The 16,635-nt window shown below is 39.0% G+C and overlaps 2 protein-coding genes across 5 annotated transcripts; one reads left to right on the top strand and one right to left on the bottom strand.

Moving 5' to 3' along the window:
* Positions 1–5,279: 5,279 nt before the first annotated feature.
* On the bottom strand, positions 5,280–13,306 carry LOC104449643 (small RNA degrading nuclease 5). 4 transcript variants are annotated; one of them, XM_039315948.1, is made up of 16 exons: positions 13,002–13,306; positions 12,644–12,700; positions 12,493–12,558; positions 11,627–11,760; positions 11,399–11,508; positions 10,708–10,812; positions 10,531–10,601; positions 10,096–10,155; positions 9,482–9,537; positions 8,156–8,216; positions 7,738–8,002; positions 7,450–7,631; positions 7,073–7,368; positions 6,210–6,346; positions 5,643–5,678; positions 5,280–5,526 (listed from the first exon to the last, which is right to left on the bottom strand). In XM_039315948.1, exons 1-14 carry the CDS (start codon positions 13,086–13,088, stop codon positions 6,223–6,225), a joined length of 1,674 nt encoding a protein of 557 aa, XP_039171882.1. In that variant the 5' UTR covers positions 13,089–13,306; the 3' UTR covers positions 5,280–5,526; positions 5,643–5,678; positions 6,210–6,222. The 4 variants fall into 4 exon arrangements, with proteins under 4 accessions (XP_039171882.1, XP_039171881.1, XP_010062175.1 ...); XM_039315947.1 differs by lacking the exon at positions 5,643–5,678; XM_010063873.3 differs by lacking the exons at positions 5,280–5,526; positions 5,643–5,678 and having other exon boundaries at positions 6,023–6,346.
* A 1,495-nt stretch (positions 13,307–14,801) lies between these two features.
* On the top strand, positions 14,802–16,328 carry LOC104449645 (thioredoxin M-type, chloroplastic). The gene is made up of 2 exons (XM_010063875.3): positions 14,802–15,280; positions 15,810–16,328. The coding sequence occupies exons 1-2, from the start codon at positions 15,034–15,036 to the stop codon at positions 16,127–16,129; spliced, it is 567 nt and encodes a 188-aa protein (XP_010062177.2). The 5' UTR covers positions 14,802–15,033; the 3' UTR covers positions 16,130–16,328.
* The last annotated feature ends 307 nt before the right edge of the window (positions 16,329–16,635 follow it).

The raw sequence follows: 16,635 nt of genomic DNA, 5'->3' as shown, positions 1-16,635 counted from the left end.
AAATAATTGTTATACAGGAAATGGGAAATGGGAATGATCTGTCATGAACATGTCCATACGCAAAAGATTCCATTAAGCACCGTATGCACCACGACACTAATGTAGATTAGTTTGGTCTAAATTAATGGAACTTCTTTTTTTATCACACGAGGGAAATGCAAAAGTAACAAAACTTTCAAACTCTTACATTGAAAGTTCTCACGTTGACAAAAGTAGGGCAAATTTGAGTACGTTCCTATCTTTGCCATCTAGCTAAAACCGTATTCTAATTGTAGAAACGGAAATGACCTATTGAAAAGGCAGATGGACCATTTTAGTACGACTTATAGCAGCTACTTATTAAATGCATTCATATTGCCTATGCATATTTAAAGTCGCTAAAGACTAAAAAAGAACACGTTTTGGTTGTGGATATTAAAGTTAAGGTCACTTATAATACTATGGGCAATCATCGCTCTAGACCGTGATTCTCCTCTGAGGATCTCGGGTCATGCATATATTAAATTTACATTTTTTCAGATTTACCTTGGCTTCACATATTTGCTACTCTCCATCTGTTTTTCCCAAGCTATATTATAATCTACAAGGTATGCTGCTTTTGTAGGGTGATATGATCTCATCTACATTAATCACACAAGACAATTAGGGCCACGTAAAAAGATTATTATTGTGCTTCTCCCATCAAAATTAAAGATATTTTAACCTTAAAAGATTATTATACGTGTAAAATGATCACAAGGGACCGTAAATGATCATGTATATTAGAATTCGGGTGCTTATATATTGAACTAAAGTCAATTCTCATATATTAAAAACCAAAAAAATTAGAAGTGAAAGACACTCGAAATAGAGATTTATTTTTGTCAATCTACGTAATTCTACTGTAAATCCACTTTTCGGAATTATTTTGGTCCAAAATGCTAGGGGAGTCGTAACATAATCGAAATAGGGATCCAAGCTGAACAATGATTATAAAAAAAAACAGAACTGTGGAAACCAATATGATAGTGAGAAGGTGGAATGCCGTTTAAATTTGTTCATTAGTTGCAACCTAAGAAAAGCTTTCAAGCTCTACCCTAGCTTGTTCTGGCAACAAGGAATCCCTTAGGGAGGAATTCATTTGCACTTTCATGAAATTCGTCCAATCGGATCACTAATTGAGTCGAGCTTGAAGACAAATTTGGAGGGAGGAAAAAACCTTGATTGATCAAAGGAGATTCATCTGTACGCGTCACTAGAGTTAGCCATGGCTGCTTCTTTCGTGTCACAAGAAAGTGATTCGTCAACTCTTGTAATAAGTCACGTTCCTATGAGACCGCCTGGCAAACATCTTAAGATGTCATCTCTCTCTCTGACGAAACAACAGATGGGTCTGAAATAGCTTTCAATATTACGGACTCAAAAGCATATTTTCAGTTACTTGCCTAGCCAAACATCCTTTTCTCTCCAAAATAAACGTCCTTCGTTGAAAACTATAGTACCACCTCTCTTTTACCACCATCTTAAGAAACACCTCCACTTCCTCTTCCCAACCGCACACGCACGCAGACCCTCATTTGATGTCAACATAACTAAAAATCCTTAACAGACCAATTTGACTACCCCTATGTCCCGTTTCCATACGCACCCCCAAAATCACAAATTACCTCCATCCTTATGTTAACTCCTCCTTTTAAAAGCTTACCCTCTTTCCTTATCGTCATTCAATGCGTTTTGTTGCATGGTGGTTGATATTCTGCTGGCTTCATTGATTACTCGAGAATATGATGATTCTTGGGCCATGTCCAAAAAAGGTGCAGAGCGGGAGATATGGCTAGCCAATTCTGTGTATGGGTTTAATATCATATTAAGAGTCGCCATCCATGTCTTGTTGTCATGTCCATTACTAAAAGAATTATACTACCATCATGTTTTATCGAATGTAAGTAAAATGAAAAACTTGTCAAAACGAACCGATGTCTAGCTATCAACTTTCGTAATCATCGTGTTGGTATTGTGTTAGAATCGACTTTTCTTTATAAATATATTATCTCATATCGTTTTATGTTCAAATCGCGAGCACACGTATTCCATAATTAACCCAATTATTTGTGTCTGCTCTTCCTATATTCACATTGAGAATCGTCTGAATATAGTTCCCCACGCTATAGCTAGCATGAATTTTCCTACTATCACCAAGCTATACCTAACAAGCAATACGTACGCAATTCACATAACTTTTCCTTGCCATTTTAGCAGCCGGGGAAGGTAATGATCAATTCCAAGACAGCCAATGTCTACAGGTCCTAAGGCTACAAGAATTTAGTGGTGAAGTGTGATCCAGCACAATTGGTGAAGTGACCCGCAAGAATCTGTTTTTGTTGGGAGAGTTTTCTTGTATCCCTCATGCTGATTTGAAACTAACGCGAATTTGTTCTGCCTAAAATAATTTGATTTTGCGAGGTGAGAAGTACAGTTAGTTGGAATTTCTGAGTTAGTAAATCAATATCCTCTATTAGGTTATGCCTGATGTGTCCTCAGTTCTCTCCCCCCATTTCAGCTCTGAAAGTGACGTCTCGTTTCTTGGCCATTTTCTCCCAATATGATGTGCGTAAGACGGGTTTAGTGCCTTGAGATCGTGACAGTTCAGCTACCCTCTAGGGTTTTCTGCTCTTTATGCTTTCCCTCACGATGATCTCCCATGATAGAAGAAGAGATCTTTTTAAGAGCATTGAATGATTCGTCGACTCAACTAATCACGAAACTCCAGATGTTATCAAGCTATTCAAACTTTTATTTTTTTGGAGAAAAAAATAAAGCCATAGCTCATGGCAGCTCGTAATTAAGATGGATTGCGATGCTCCTGAAGCACTTAAAAATATCTCTTGAGAAATGGAGTCCGACTTGTAAAATGGATTGTAAGAATATCTAGTTAAGTCACAAGCTTCCATTTTGACGAGGATCACTCTCAGAAATTATTTCATTTTCAGTGCTTCCGAATTCTCTTTCTATTCCCTATGGTGCTGTTCTTGTTTGATTGTAAGAGATCCACATAATCCCTTATCAATTTTCAGCACTATTCATGAGCGTTGAGCCTCCATGATGGCTGGCGGAGACAAGGGTGGGGACACCCTCTCCAGCCTTTGGCAAGGGCCGAAAAGGGTTGGGCAAGGCCATCCCTCGCTAGATCTAACGAGGGCTCCCCTTGCCTAGTCCTCGTCGGCCTCTAAAGATGATGAGGCCCCTCGCCTATGGCCGAAAGGGCATCTCAACCCTCGCCTCGCCAACGGCTAGTGGAGGTAGAGGTTACTAACTAGCAAAGGGAAATAGGGAAAAAAGAAAAGAATAAAAAGAAAAAAAAAAAGAAAGAAAAACTTAATTAAAAAGGTGAAATTTAAAAAAAAAAAATGTTTATGTTAGCTTTTAGCATCCATGTCAATAGTTTTCAATCTAAATTGATCAAATAGGCTCAATTACTATCAATGTGAAACTATTTAGGATTAAATTGGTATAATTGAAATGTTAAAACCTGAATTAATACTTTCCATAAGCAAATGGTTAAGTAAAATTTATATACAAAAGCTATGTGATTTTAAACAAGCTCCTCATGATGGTTGGTTTCTAAGGTTCAATATCAAGGTCTCTCCATTAGGCTTATTCCTCATTCTACATCTCAATAAGCTCATTTTCGAAAAATAATCCAATCTTTTATTGTGATAAGTACGAATTATCAATTTCCATTGTCAATCAGGTTGAGGCAGGTTAAGCTTTTCTCTTATTTCCATCGACGAATGAATGCATATTATTAAGCTCTACAAACTCAGGATTTCGCATAACAAATGGTGAAAGGAAAACATTTTTTTTTTTTAAATGAGAGCTTATATTGAAATAACTCGCGCGAATTGTCCTTAACAATAGTAATTTTGAAATTGGATATGTACATTAGTTAGCCATAGTTCCTGTAAATTAACGGGACGATCGCTATTTAACATCCTTCACTATCGATAAATATGCAAGATTATGACATCCAAACCTGGCCGACAGGAGACGTTTTCGTTTGCCCTGTACTAGTAATTGATTTTCCAGCTGATTATTGTGACGAGGGGTCGACATTGACATGCTATATCAAAGTAGGTAAATATATATACAGACTATGCCACCACGCCGCCTTCGGCTAACGATAGACGATTTCAAGTTTAACTGAATAATCAATTCAATTAGTTTAAATTGCTTGTAAGATCTAGCTTAGTATGCGGTATATCGTCTCGGACAACGTCGCTTTCAACCAAGTAAAAGCGAAGTTTGAGACGGTTATCATAGATGATGTGCTTCATTTGCGTGACACCGTACCTACTAGTTCTTTAAATCCATTATCAGAATGAATTTTTCACATCTAAATTTTGTTGATGTCATATCATTATCTCAACCTCCATAGATTAGCCCAAAAAATTCAAGATTATGTTTCAGTAAAGTGACTACTTCATTGAATTAATCTCTCTCTCTCTTTCTCTCTCTCTCACAAATGTCATTATCAAGTACTTCACAGTCCCATATTTAGAATCCCTCTCACAATTTGCCCTTTTCTTTTCTTTTCTCTTTTTTTCATTCAAGAACTTGCATTTAGACACCAAGAAACCAGTTCAGGGGCATGAACATATCACTTCATCCACAATCGAGAAGTTTTGTACCTCAAGGAAGTTGTTGCATGGATGAAAAGTCTAGAATATCGACCCGAGGAGCTGTCGTCCGTAAATCGAGGGTATGAAACTCGTGCGGCAAATTCCCAGAAGAAAAAACGGGATTTACCCACATGAATTAAATGAGGATGAGATGTAAATTCAAGGTTCTCTTCTGTTTCCTCATTTCTCACCAATGTAAAAGTCGTTGAAGAGCGATGCTGTTGATGAGTCATGTTGACTGTGCACATCCCATTCTGGGGCAATGGGTGGATGCTGAGCTTCAAAAGTTGACTTTTCTTTTCATTTTTGCAGAATATTCTTATGTTGTCATATTCATTGTTTTAAGAACCAATCAGAAGATGGATTTGAACTAGAATAGCATCACTTCTGGGTTATCTCGTTGATGATTCACAAATAGACTCAAGAACGATACGCCCATAAGAAAAAGGGGAGGACGAGGAGAAGCCAAAAGAAGGATCTGCCTGCCTTGGTTTTTTAATTTATTTAGAGCCCCTTTAATTTTCTACAAATTAAGTCCAAGTCCTTAAAACTCTCTTTTAGTAGAAGAAAAAGTAGGAAGAAGAAAATGTTTATGTTGAGATAATACTGGTCGGCGTAAGATGCTGCTATAATTGTCATGATTCCATTTCGAATTCTGATCTAGAATCTCCAAGTTCTGAAGTGGGGTTAGGTGGAACAGAGAGAGCATTTACTATTTCTTTTGCTCCACCGAAGCATGCACACGATGTAAGTGAAACCAGAGACGATTACAAGAGGAAAGAGTTCTGGCAAACAGGATTACCCCGATTCACTACAAATTTCCTGAATTTGGACATGCAGAATCAGCTTCTTGGTACATCCTCAATTTCTGCAATTTTGGAATTGGACAATGGGTGAGTCTAATTTCAGCGTGAATTCCTTGACGAAACATAAACATGATTTCACAAAAAGTGAAAATTCCTAAACAGCAATATCGGCTGAGACCTTAATGAAGAAGACCCCGAAGAAGCACCGCGTCACCTGCCCAATCTCAGAACACGTTACTCCCTTGGCCACAGGCCAGAGAACTAAAGATGCCAAAGAATTAACCAGAAAAGAAGTCGATGTAGTGTTGTCGTCTCGAAACCATGACCTTCCAGACCCGACTTGGAAGTGAAACACTCGGGGTTGAAGATTTTCCTCTACCTAAGATGAATGAAGAAGGCACGAATCGACTGCAAGCTTGACAGTATGCTTTAGGATTGCAGCAAGAGACAACAGAAGCAGTTCAAATCCACCTCTTGGAAAGTGGAGAAACGTCTCCAATTGACTTGCTCTTTCTTTTCTAACACGAGATACCAGAAAAAAGAATCGATACGCTCTAGTTCCGAAACTAAAGATGCTTTCTGACATTTCTTTTCTTCGCAGAAATGATGTTAACCAGATTTTTAAAATGAAAGTTCAACTAAACACGGATCTACAACGTCTGAGCAAACAAAGTACAAACATATTTACAAGAGAAACTACAGCTCCCAAAATCAATTGGCCAGACAAAAACGAATGCCAATGTACCTCCAATCAAAAGTCAATGCTTCACTCCCACAAAACATAGAGCTACTTCAGCTTGCGCCTGAAGCTCTTCCAAAATCTTCACAATCTTCTCACGACCTATTGTGGTTTCAGTCTGCTCCGCGAGCATCTTCCTCAATCTTAATCAGTGCAGGAAAAAGTGCTTATGAGATAAGTTGAATAATCATTCATGATATTCTAACCGAAATGAAGGCAATAGTCATCATAAACATAAGCAGGCATAAATTCTAAAATTCAATCTAAAAGAGTAGCAAAATGAAGCTAATCAAATTGAGTAAGCCTAAATTCCAATTTTTCATTTCGGGACATCCACAAATTTGCCAAGCCTAACATAATACAGCACTCTTGTAAACCAAATGACTTTTCATGCTATGATATCATTTGGTGCAAATGACGTCAGCCTAGTCCCTCACGGTCATTCTACATTTCTAATGTTGCTATAAAATTGCAGAAGTACACAGACTCCTAAAGACGAGATCTTAAAACAGGAGCTAAATGTGGTCCCCCAAGGGAAGACAACAGGGGCAATTTTTGATCCACCGTGTTATAATCATTGGAAAGATCTAAAACAATTGCTATAAGACTGCTTCCTTTTTCGTGTTGAATCTCATGTATGCAAAAGTTAAAACTGAAGAAGGTCAAAGAGACGATATGACCAGCCCACGAAAACAATCATAATAACAACAAACTGTTGTTGGTACTAAAAACTTATAGACATCATTGATACAATTAACTCAAGTGGTAAAATGCAATTTTACTATCCCTTGCCTTGTTCAGAAGATTAGATAGCAATTCCACTAACATTAACAAAAAGAAACAATTGAAAAGGAAGTGAGTCTACTTACCTCCGTACAATAGCTGTGTCCCCATGACCGGTACAAATTATAAGCATGGCATTGGTGGGTAAAGCGTCATACAGGCTGCGGACTCTAGTATCAATACGTAGAAGAATTTCTTCTAATTCAGGCGCAATCCTACTTTTGGCCCCATTCCTTTTCGAAGAATTCTCCTTGCATGTTAGCAAGGACATCAGCTCTGCCAATCTTCTATTTAAACTATCGGACTCCTCAGCTTGTTTCTCAAAATAGGAATACAGTTCTGCGAAATGAGCCCAAACAAAGTGGGCTCGTTCACTTTTCGCCTGACAAATTTGAAAGGAAAAGGCTTATAAAATTGTTGGACTAGAGGGGAAAAGCAAACTCAATTACTCTTAAACATCTACCTCCTTTGTGGCCTTTAAAAGAGCATCATCATCAGAAGAGACTGGTAACACATGGGACGATCCAGCAGCATATCTCTTGACTGTCGATATCTCATCAATGAAAGAGGAATTTTTCCCACACTCACTCAAAACTGTAAGAAATTTCTTCCGAATAAATGATGGTGGAGCTCCAAAATCAGGTCCTGCAGTATATAGGAATAAACAGGCAAAATCAACATATAAGTTTAAAAAATTATTAAACACAGACGAAAGGGCTTTATCCAAATGCAACATCCATGAATCACTTGCCATGTCTAATCTTTAACAATGCTAATTCCATAGTAGCCCTTGCATCTTCAATACTGTCATGTCCACTTTCGGACTGTTGTATGTATCTAGAAAGAAATCTTTTGGCAAGCATACGAAGAGCAGGCTTGTAAGACCCTCCACGGTGCTTGTACAATACTGCTGTGTCAATTACCAAATTATGAGAAATCTTCAATGCCAACAAGTCATTCTCCAACGAATGCCCAACCAGAACCGTCTCCTGGTAAACCAGCTTAAGGAACTCTCTCTGAACAAGGGTACCAAAAAATTGGGAGACAATTTAACATCAGTAAGAGTTGACAGCACAAAAAAAGAACAAAGCTACATTAAAAAAAGACATGCGGTGCAGGCACACAGAAACACACGTAGACCTGCATTGTCATATATACACGTGACTCACTTGAACATCCTCAAGACTTGTTGTAACACCATCCAGCATCTCAAAGGTGATTCCACTATACCTGGATACATGGTCACGACAAATAGTCATATTTTAACTGCAGTATGTTCAGTCCATAGTTAGAGATAGGACTTTTCAGGTGAACAAAAGGTGATAAAAAATTGTTATCAGTACAGGGCATTAGAAAATTGAGTTGACAATAACAGTAAAAGTTCCACATATAGCAGTCACATTTCCATGCAGTAATATTCTCACTTGCCAATTCATAGTCAGAGGGACTAAAATGATAAGAAATTATAACCAGTGTACTATAAAAAAAATTCACCAGGAAGAGAAGTTCCCACAACATAATTAACGCACTCGCTTACTCATCAATTTTAATCCTACAAATTGGGAGAATAGAAGAAATGTCACATATAGTTACATCATTGATGTCCTGATCTCCACCTGACGCACTTCGTACTAACAACCAACTGCCTGAGGAGTGTGCGCTCGTAAAGGATACTGGCATTTTAATGTTGAATCCAACACATCTGATAGAAAATCTGCTTGGCCCAAGGAAATAAGGGGTGAAGAATAAAGAACTCTTTTCTAGTAGTTACATGTCTGTCTGATTTTCCCATAATATATCTACTTGACAGAGACATACTATTTAGAAAATTGCCACATCAAGTACTATTGAAAAAGGCAAAATGCAGAGCTCAACCACAAAAAAGGTCAATGGTCCTTAGATGGAGATATTTGTTTTTAAGAGAGAAAGAAAATGGTCGGGCTCACAAAACTGGACGAGAGAGAGAGAGAGAGAGAGAACATTTGCACTGATAAAAGAATGGATCTTAAGCTTTACTGCCGAAAACTTAATATGGTCAATTGATAGTAACAACAGACTACTAGAGTAATTGGACAACGATAGAAATATTCTTCAGATCAATTTATCAAAACTAGTATTGCAGTTTTCACAAAATGAGACAACAATTCACTCCACTTAAGGAAAAGAATGTGCTTTACTATATATTCAATGGCTAATAGAACTTCACAACCCAAAGGAGGCCCCACCATACAACTGCCCCCCCAGTGCCCCAGCAAAATAGATGACTATTGCATATACACAAAAGATATGGGAAATTATGTGAATGAAGAGTTTTCTCAAAGGTTGAGTTATTTGAGCCAAACTCAGTCATAAACATCTTTACATCAGCCCAGACCATGCATCAATTGAGAAGCTGTTGCTGAGATTCCGAATACTTACATACATCAACTTAACCCAACAAAATAGCAAGGCAAATGATGTAAGAGAAGTAAACAACAGCATATCAGAAACCATACCTAGTGTTGTAATCGACTATGTGATTTGAGGGTTTGACAAGTTTATCCAAAAGCACCTATGAAAAGTCACATAAAAGACCTAATAAATTTGCAATTCAATTCAAACTCATGAAAATGGTAACTCAATATATTAAGTAATGCAAGATAGGGTGAATAATCTCAGTGCCAGCTGCCAAGTTAGTTACCAACAGGGTTCCCACACAATTCGCAGGTAATATCATTATGTTACAAAATCCATCTACAATGAAATCAATTAACCAATTCAAAGAGTAGAGACTAATGCAAAACTGTTTTCCCCAACACAAAAACCTGAAACTTTCGTACTATCTCTCAATATAGCACCCACTGCCTTAATCAAACCACTCTCCAAACCAAAAAAGTTCAGCATTGCAACTAATAACTTAGAAGTTAGATGGAAATAAAGTACCATTTTGAAATCTCTCTTATTTAACAACTTCTAAAAATGCTCTCCCTCCTCAACTACCAGCACTCCCCCCACTTTCTCAAGCCCCAAAGAACCAAAAGAGTGAAAAAGAAAGAGAAAAAGGAAAATTAAATTATAAGGACTTATTTCTTTAAAAAAAAATAGATGAAAAGTCAGATGATATGAATACCTCTCCTTTCACATCAACAAGGGTAATTCTGGTGAGTTCGAAGCCCTCACCTGTAATGCACTGAAATAACAGAAAATTAACAAGGATATAGCAACCAACAAGCCATCATCGGAAACCTAAGTATTCTGAACTTATGTTTGAATGACAAAAAATTATCTTGTAATTTACACCAGGCTTCTGCTCCTTCAACAGGTCAACAACAGCAAGTTGCCCATTGAGAAAAGCACAAATTTAAAAATAAAGAAGATGATCAAGGGTCATTTCCCCTTTAACACTTCCTATTAGAAAATTCGCAACGATCATCCTGGATCCATCAGGATCATATCTATGTGAACCTCAGAACCAATAAAAAGATCGAGAATCAAAGAACAAGTAAACCATTCTTTGACAATTAAATATAGTGTACGCTTCAAGACCAGTCAGGATGTTCCATACCATCTCACAATCGAGAGCCAACAATTCATAGGGACAAGATCCTGAAGGAGCAGGAAGAGTAGAAACAAATCCTGCAACATCAATGCTTCATAAGCAGCTACTTCATGGTATGGGAAAGAATTGTAAGCTAAAGCTTTCAAACCAAATTTAATTGATAAATGAGGGATTTCTATTTACCTGGTTGGCTGAGACAGTAACCATTGTCTTCCAGTTCTTTGGCTGTGAGTGTGTAATATGAGATGGGAAATGGTATATTCTTCAGGATTTCCGAAGAGGATAGATCTGTGGCAACAACATTGCTCCTCTATTAATTGAAAGATAAGTATGACAGCATGGTCAAACATGAGAACAGCCAAAAATAATTAAACACATCCAATCAGAAATTTGATCTGGCGGCAATGATGTCACTACTGTATAATCATCACAAAACTGATTGTTGCCAGATTATGAATACAGATACAGCTGTGATTTTATCATATCATTAACAATTCCTCTCTGGAAAGATTCAAATAGGTCTCTCTAAATTACCACTAATTTTTCATGTTGCCACCATATGTTCTTTCTTTCACTTTTCTCTTATCTTCAAAGCTAAGAAAATATTTGCATCCCAACAAATGATAATATAACTAAGTGATTAGTTTTTTTCTCTTCATGTAAGCAACTACATCCCATAAGCAGCATTATTTTGGTTCGACTATTAACTGGTCAGTCCATTAACTGTTTTAACAGCCTTTTGTTTGTTCTCTGCAGCTACTGACTGCAGTTCCAATGGAGGGGAATCTAGTATTACATCGCCACATAGTTTACATGTAAGTCAAAATGAAATAATCTTCTACGCCAAAGAACTTCCATGAGATCCGCAACAAACCTTTTCCAAATATCTGATTAGGGTTTTCTGCCAAATCACTTTGACTTCTTTTTCTCTTTAGCTTGCATGTCAGAAGTGCATCTATGGTCTGCATCCCATCTGATACACAACTAGCATGGAATAAACACCAAATCCAATGAGGATTAAGCATTTTATGCATTTAGCACGCAAAAACACACAGGACAAATATATCAAAAAAGACAAGAGGAGGAAGAAAATTTGAAAAACCTTAAAGCCATAACTGCCCTTGGATTTCCACAACATTGTTTAAGCCCAGCAAGTAATTTGGAGTTTGACATATACAGTGCAGCATCCAGTCCTGGGATATAAAGCATGACCACTTTTGGAATAAGGGGCTTATTCTGCAAATTGAACCAAAAGAACTGATAAATATTGAAAGCAACAAATAGCATATGACAAATAATAGAGGGACAAGTACGATAACAGCACATACATTATCTATTCTAGGACAGTGGCTTATTTTGAAGATCAGAAGTGGTAGTTCACTTCCCCATAAAGTTTGCTGCCTTAATATTTGTATGTTGTATAAACAAAATGGATAAGAATAGACTGCTCAAGTTCAATCTAACAATTTACAGTTCATGAAGTAAAAATAAACTTCTAGCAAGCCAAAGCACCATGAATCAAACACCAAAAGACTGGTACAGTAGACAACAGACAATTCAAATAGAGAGACGCCATTTAAAAATAAGTATCGTAGCATGTAGAACAGAAATGATTCTCATATAAGCTACAGTTGAAAAGTAGGCCAAATATTATGATACCTGCAGAAAGCAACGGAAAACATCATTATGACCGCAACATTCCACGTGCATCAAATTATATTGATGAAAGACCTTATACATCATGCAGAGTTAACACCATTCAACTGTAAACGTGAACCATCTCTCCCTCTAGCAGACATCCCAAAGATGCAGTGACGCACTGCACTATCTGTTTTTTTGTCTATTTCATACAGTCCATCACCTCATTACCTTAGTTGACATCAATAAAAACATTAAGCAAAATGCAGAAACCGAATCAGCGAATATCAAAAGGAGCAGTTCAAGGGAAAGAAACGAGAAGTTATTTACTTTAATGAAAACCCATGACGGCATAAACCCTTCAGCAAGAACCCAAGTAACAAGTCCTTGAACGTCCTGTTCCACCAAAAACCTCAAATGTCTACATATCAAAGCAGCACCAACAAGAATGTTCAGGAACAGGAGAAAAGAAGGGAATTACTTGCAAATTCAGGGTCGAGTTAGCTTCAGGAGTCTTCAACTCCACTTCTGCTTTAGCCTGCAAAAGTTGGGTCAACCCAATTAGCAAATCCAAACCCTTCCCACCCCCCTTAAACCCCATGGAACTAGCGAAGATTTCGCCTCTTGAAACACGACTAGCTGTCTTCTAGTGCTATTCTAACAGAAACGTAAGATCTTCCGTCCATTATACTCAAGCAGACAAGCCAAATACAAGCAATTTAAACTCTCTGGCCAAAAAAAAACAAAAGTTGCTTCTTGCCCACCTCCCTACCCCCCAACAAAAAGAAAAAAGAAAAAGATTAAACCGAAACCCACAGAGAGAGAGAGAGAGAGAGTACGTCAGGTCCATAGACATCGAAGAAGGCGTTGCCATTGTTGGAGTCGCTTCTTTGGTTCTTGTGGCGTGAAGAAGCCATATTTTCCATGCCTCCCGTGTCGAAAAGCTGCAATTCTTTTCTTCGTTATTCCCCTTGCGCCTTGCCCACTATTGAACTGCTTCTTGGGTAACCACAAAGAAAGCCTTCTTCGGCCTCCCGGGCAACCTCTCCCTCTTTCTCGGGTCCCTCGGTTTTGCTCTGTTGGGTCTCTCTCTCTCTCTCTCTCTCTCTGTGGGTATGGATGGCGAGCTATTTGATTGTGTACCCTAACGAGCAAAAGCTCTTTTCTGAAGTCCATTTATCAAGATAATTTATAAACCATGATCAAAGATTATGAAAATCTAAAAGAAAACATATCATAAAAAACTTTACCTTTTGGATTACATTGCTTGTATCCTCTAATTTTTAAACATTTACTTTTATACCATTTTGATTCAAAATCATATCCTTTGTCCCGTTTATTTATGAGATGTGGGTTTTCCACATGTACTTACAATAATTTTATAAGCTAAGTGGTCAATAACTATTCGTGCAATAGAAGCCCACTTGATCCATGTTTGGGAAAGTTAGAGCCGAAGTAGAATGATTATAAATATATGTGCATTGCGTTTTCTCATAAAAATTCTATGCAATCAATAACGTGATATTTATTATTTATGTCAATTAATGAATTCAAGATGTATCGGCAAAAAATAGAGCTCCACATATCATAATAATTAGAGTGATTATGCTATACGAGGGGTCAAAGCCGAGCTCGATCTAGGATTGTGCGAAGCCTACCGAACCAATCGACAAGGTCAGTCTACATTTATAAAAACATTATCGTGATTAGTGCCGCCAAACACTTCATTGTGACCAATAGTTTCATGTTTTCAATCAATTTGGACATCTCCCTATCCCGAGCGAGGAATGTGTTTTGGTTCAATATACAATTAGTTTCATCCCGTCGCATCATGTGAAGAGCAACATAATCTTCTGACCAATTTGTGCACGGATGACTAATCCCACCTTCAAACATCTTCCACCTTATGTCCTTTAAGTAGTTGTTTTGTAGTATAGATCATTTGATGACACTCCTACAATCCAATTATAATTTCATCCCTCATGCTTTTCCCAGTTTTCAGAGTTCATCATTTAGCAATGCTCCATAAAGATAACAATTTGGTCTTGAGTATGACCATCGCCTGAATTCTATGACTTAAAATTTGAGGGTATTCTCTGGGGAGAGTAAAAAAATAAAAAATAATTCTATCCAATTGTGGGTTGAAGCGTGCGGATACCGGCACATAATAATAAGAAAAATAGTCATGTCGGCCCACCAGGATTACTTGGCAAGTGGAGCTAAGCTCTCGGGCTTGAGCAACATTAGAACCTTGATCAACGGGCGGATCAAAGGCAGGCCAGCCTAGGAACGAGCTGTAACAGATGTTCTGCCTAGGCCGCCCATGATCAAAAGCGAACTTCAATCGAACTTCCTACTCAAGAGCGAATGGACTCGATAAGAAAAGTCACTTTGACCAGAAGACAACCCAGATTGCATCTTCAGGCCAATCTAGGCCCGGCAGCTTGCAGGCCCACGATCATCTTCAGCTGTGCATAGGTTTTACAAGCGAGGCGAAGGAGAGGACAGAGGAGATATTGTTGCTTGCTCCTATCCCTATTGTTTTTGTGCTGCTCGTTTTATTCCAGCCCAAAAGCCTCAAATCTCGCTCGCTCGCTCGCTCGCTCTCTTGGTTATTACCATCCACATGCACCCGAAAGCCTTCAGGACCTCACGATCCCCCTCGAGTGTCTATCCACCCACTCCCATTCACGTTCACAGGCTCCTCTAGCTGTCGTTCATCCCGGTGAGCACAGGAAAACGAACGGAAAGAATAGAATAAAGGACGCCCCAAAAGATAACAAAAACAATACTCGGGAGAGACTTCATAGGAATCAGCTCGTTTGGCGAGTGGGAGAGAGACAGACAGACAGACAGAGAGAGGGGAAGAGAATGGAGCAGAGTGTACAGATGATGAGCGCGACGAGGGGTAGAGTCTTGCAGTGTTGCGACCGCCCGGTCGCATTCGCACGCAGAGGGATGCCAAATTCGCCGACACGAAAAGGAGGGGCGGTGCTGAAGAAGTCCGCACTCAACTTCTCGCTGTCTTCTTCTCCTCCTCCTCTCGCCAGCTCGCTCAGCGTTAGGCACCAGAGGAGGTCTAGCATTATCTGCAAGGCCCGCGACGCGCTAGACGAAGGTCAGCTTCTAGTTCATGGAGACCATGTATATTTGCACCGCTCTTTCGTGCCAATGTGATACATATGGGTGCGAGCTAACTCGTGCGTCCTCGAACTCTCTCGCCTTTTTATTTGACTGTTTGAACTTTGGATGCACAAGGAAGATTATATTGAGGATTGTAACAACATAAGCGACTAGTTCTGCTACAAGCCCAACGTTAGAGAGAAAATCACCAAGTATCACCAAATCTATAGTCATCTTCACCCCATCGAGGGTGATGAGTTCGTGGTGCGAGCTGTTTTAGTAATTTCAATCTTATAGTCTACTTTTGAAGCGGACCGACCCATGTTAGGTTTTCCATTAGACGTTGGTTAAAAACTGATCATACAGCGCTAAAACACTGGCTTTCATCCTTACATGTCGGCAGAAATTATGTTTTCACCATCGTCCTATGAACATGGATACTTGGAGTACTCCCTGAAGAGGGGAAGGATAAATTGCCGCAACAGATAATGTGGAAGTGCTTGCTTGACTCGATGTTTGTGCAGTACGAGTGGTGACCGACTCGAGCTGGAGCAACCTGGTGATCGCCAGCGAGAACCCCGTCCTGGTGGAGTTCTGGGCGCCATGGTGCGGACCCTGCAGGATGATAGCCCCAGTCATCGACGAGCTGGCCAAGGAGTATGCCGGCAAGATCGCCTGCTATAAGCTCAACACCGACGACTGCCCCACCATCGCCACGCAATATGGGATCCGGAGCATCCCGACTGTCCTCTTCTTCAAGAATGGCGAGAAGAAGGAGAGCGTGATCGGGGCCGTCCCCAAGTCCACCTTATCTGCCACCGTTGAGAAGTACCTTGATCTGTGAATTGAGAGCCTCTCAAAACAATCACTCTTCAGGATTTTGCGTCAGTACTTGTACTACATTACTTGATGTGTTTATAAGAACCCATCACATCATCGTATGTTGTTGTTGTACATGAACATACTGCCGTTTGAAATCTACCGTTTCTTTGTGGGTGAAGAAGAATGGAGATCTCTTTTGGCAAGAGATGTGTTTTAATTAAGATCTGCTCTTTCTCCAGCCACAGAGGTATTACCGGTTCCTCCCCTCTGGTGCTCAATGCAGAGTTAGCCCGACAAGCTTAATTTGAATGACTAGAAGTGTCTCAACGATCGCAAATCACGTGAACAATCCGTTTAGAACATAGTCAAAGCGCCCTGAACCAGCTCTATTTTTCTCTTTCAAGTAATACAATTATACAATTTCTTTGCCTTCGATTCTGTTCAAGCCATCGATCGATTTTGAGAACTCGGATACACACAAGTAACTCATCAACCACACGGACATTCTCTCTTATTAAGACATTTCCC

This window comes from Eucalyptus grandis, chromosome 6 (assembly GCF_016545825.1).
Source record: "Eucalyptus grandis isolate ANBG69807.140 chromosome 6, ASM1654582v1, whole genome shotgun sequence".
NCBI lineage: Eukaryota > Viridiplantae > Streptophyta > Magnoliopsida > Myrtales > Myrtaceae > Eucalyptus > Eucalyptus grandis.
The sequence above is the reverse complement of the archived record's forward strand: the minus strand, read 5'-3'. Positions and strand labels throughout refer to the sequence as shown.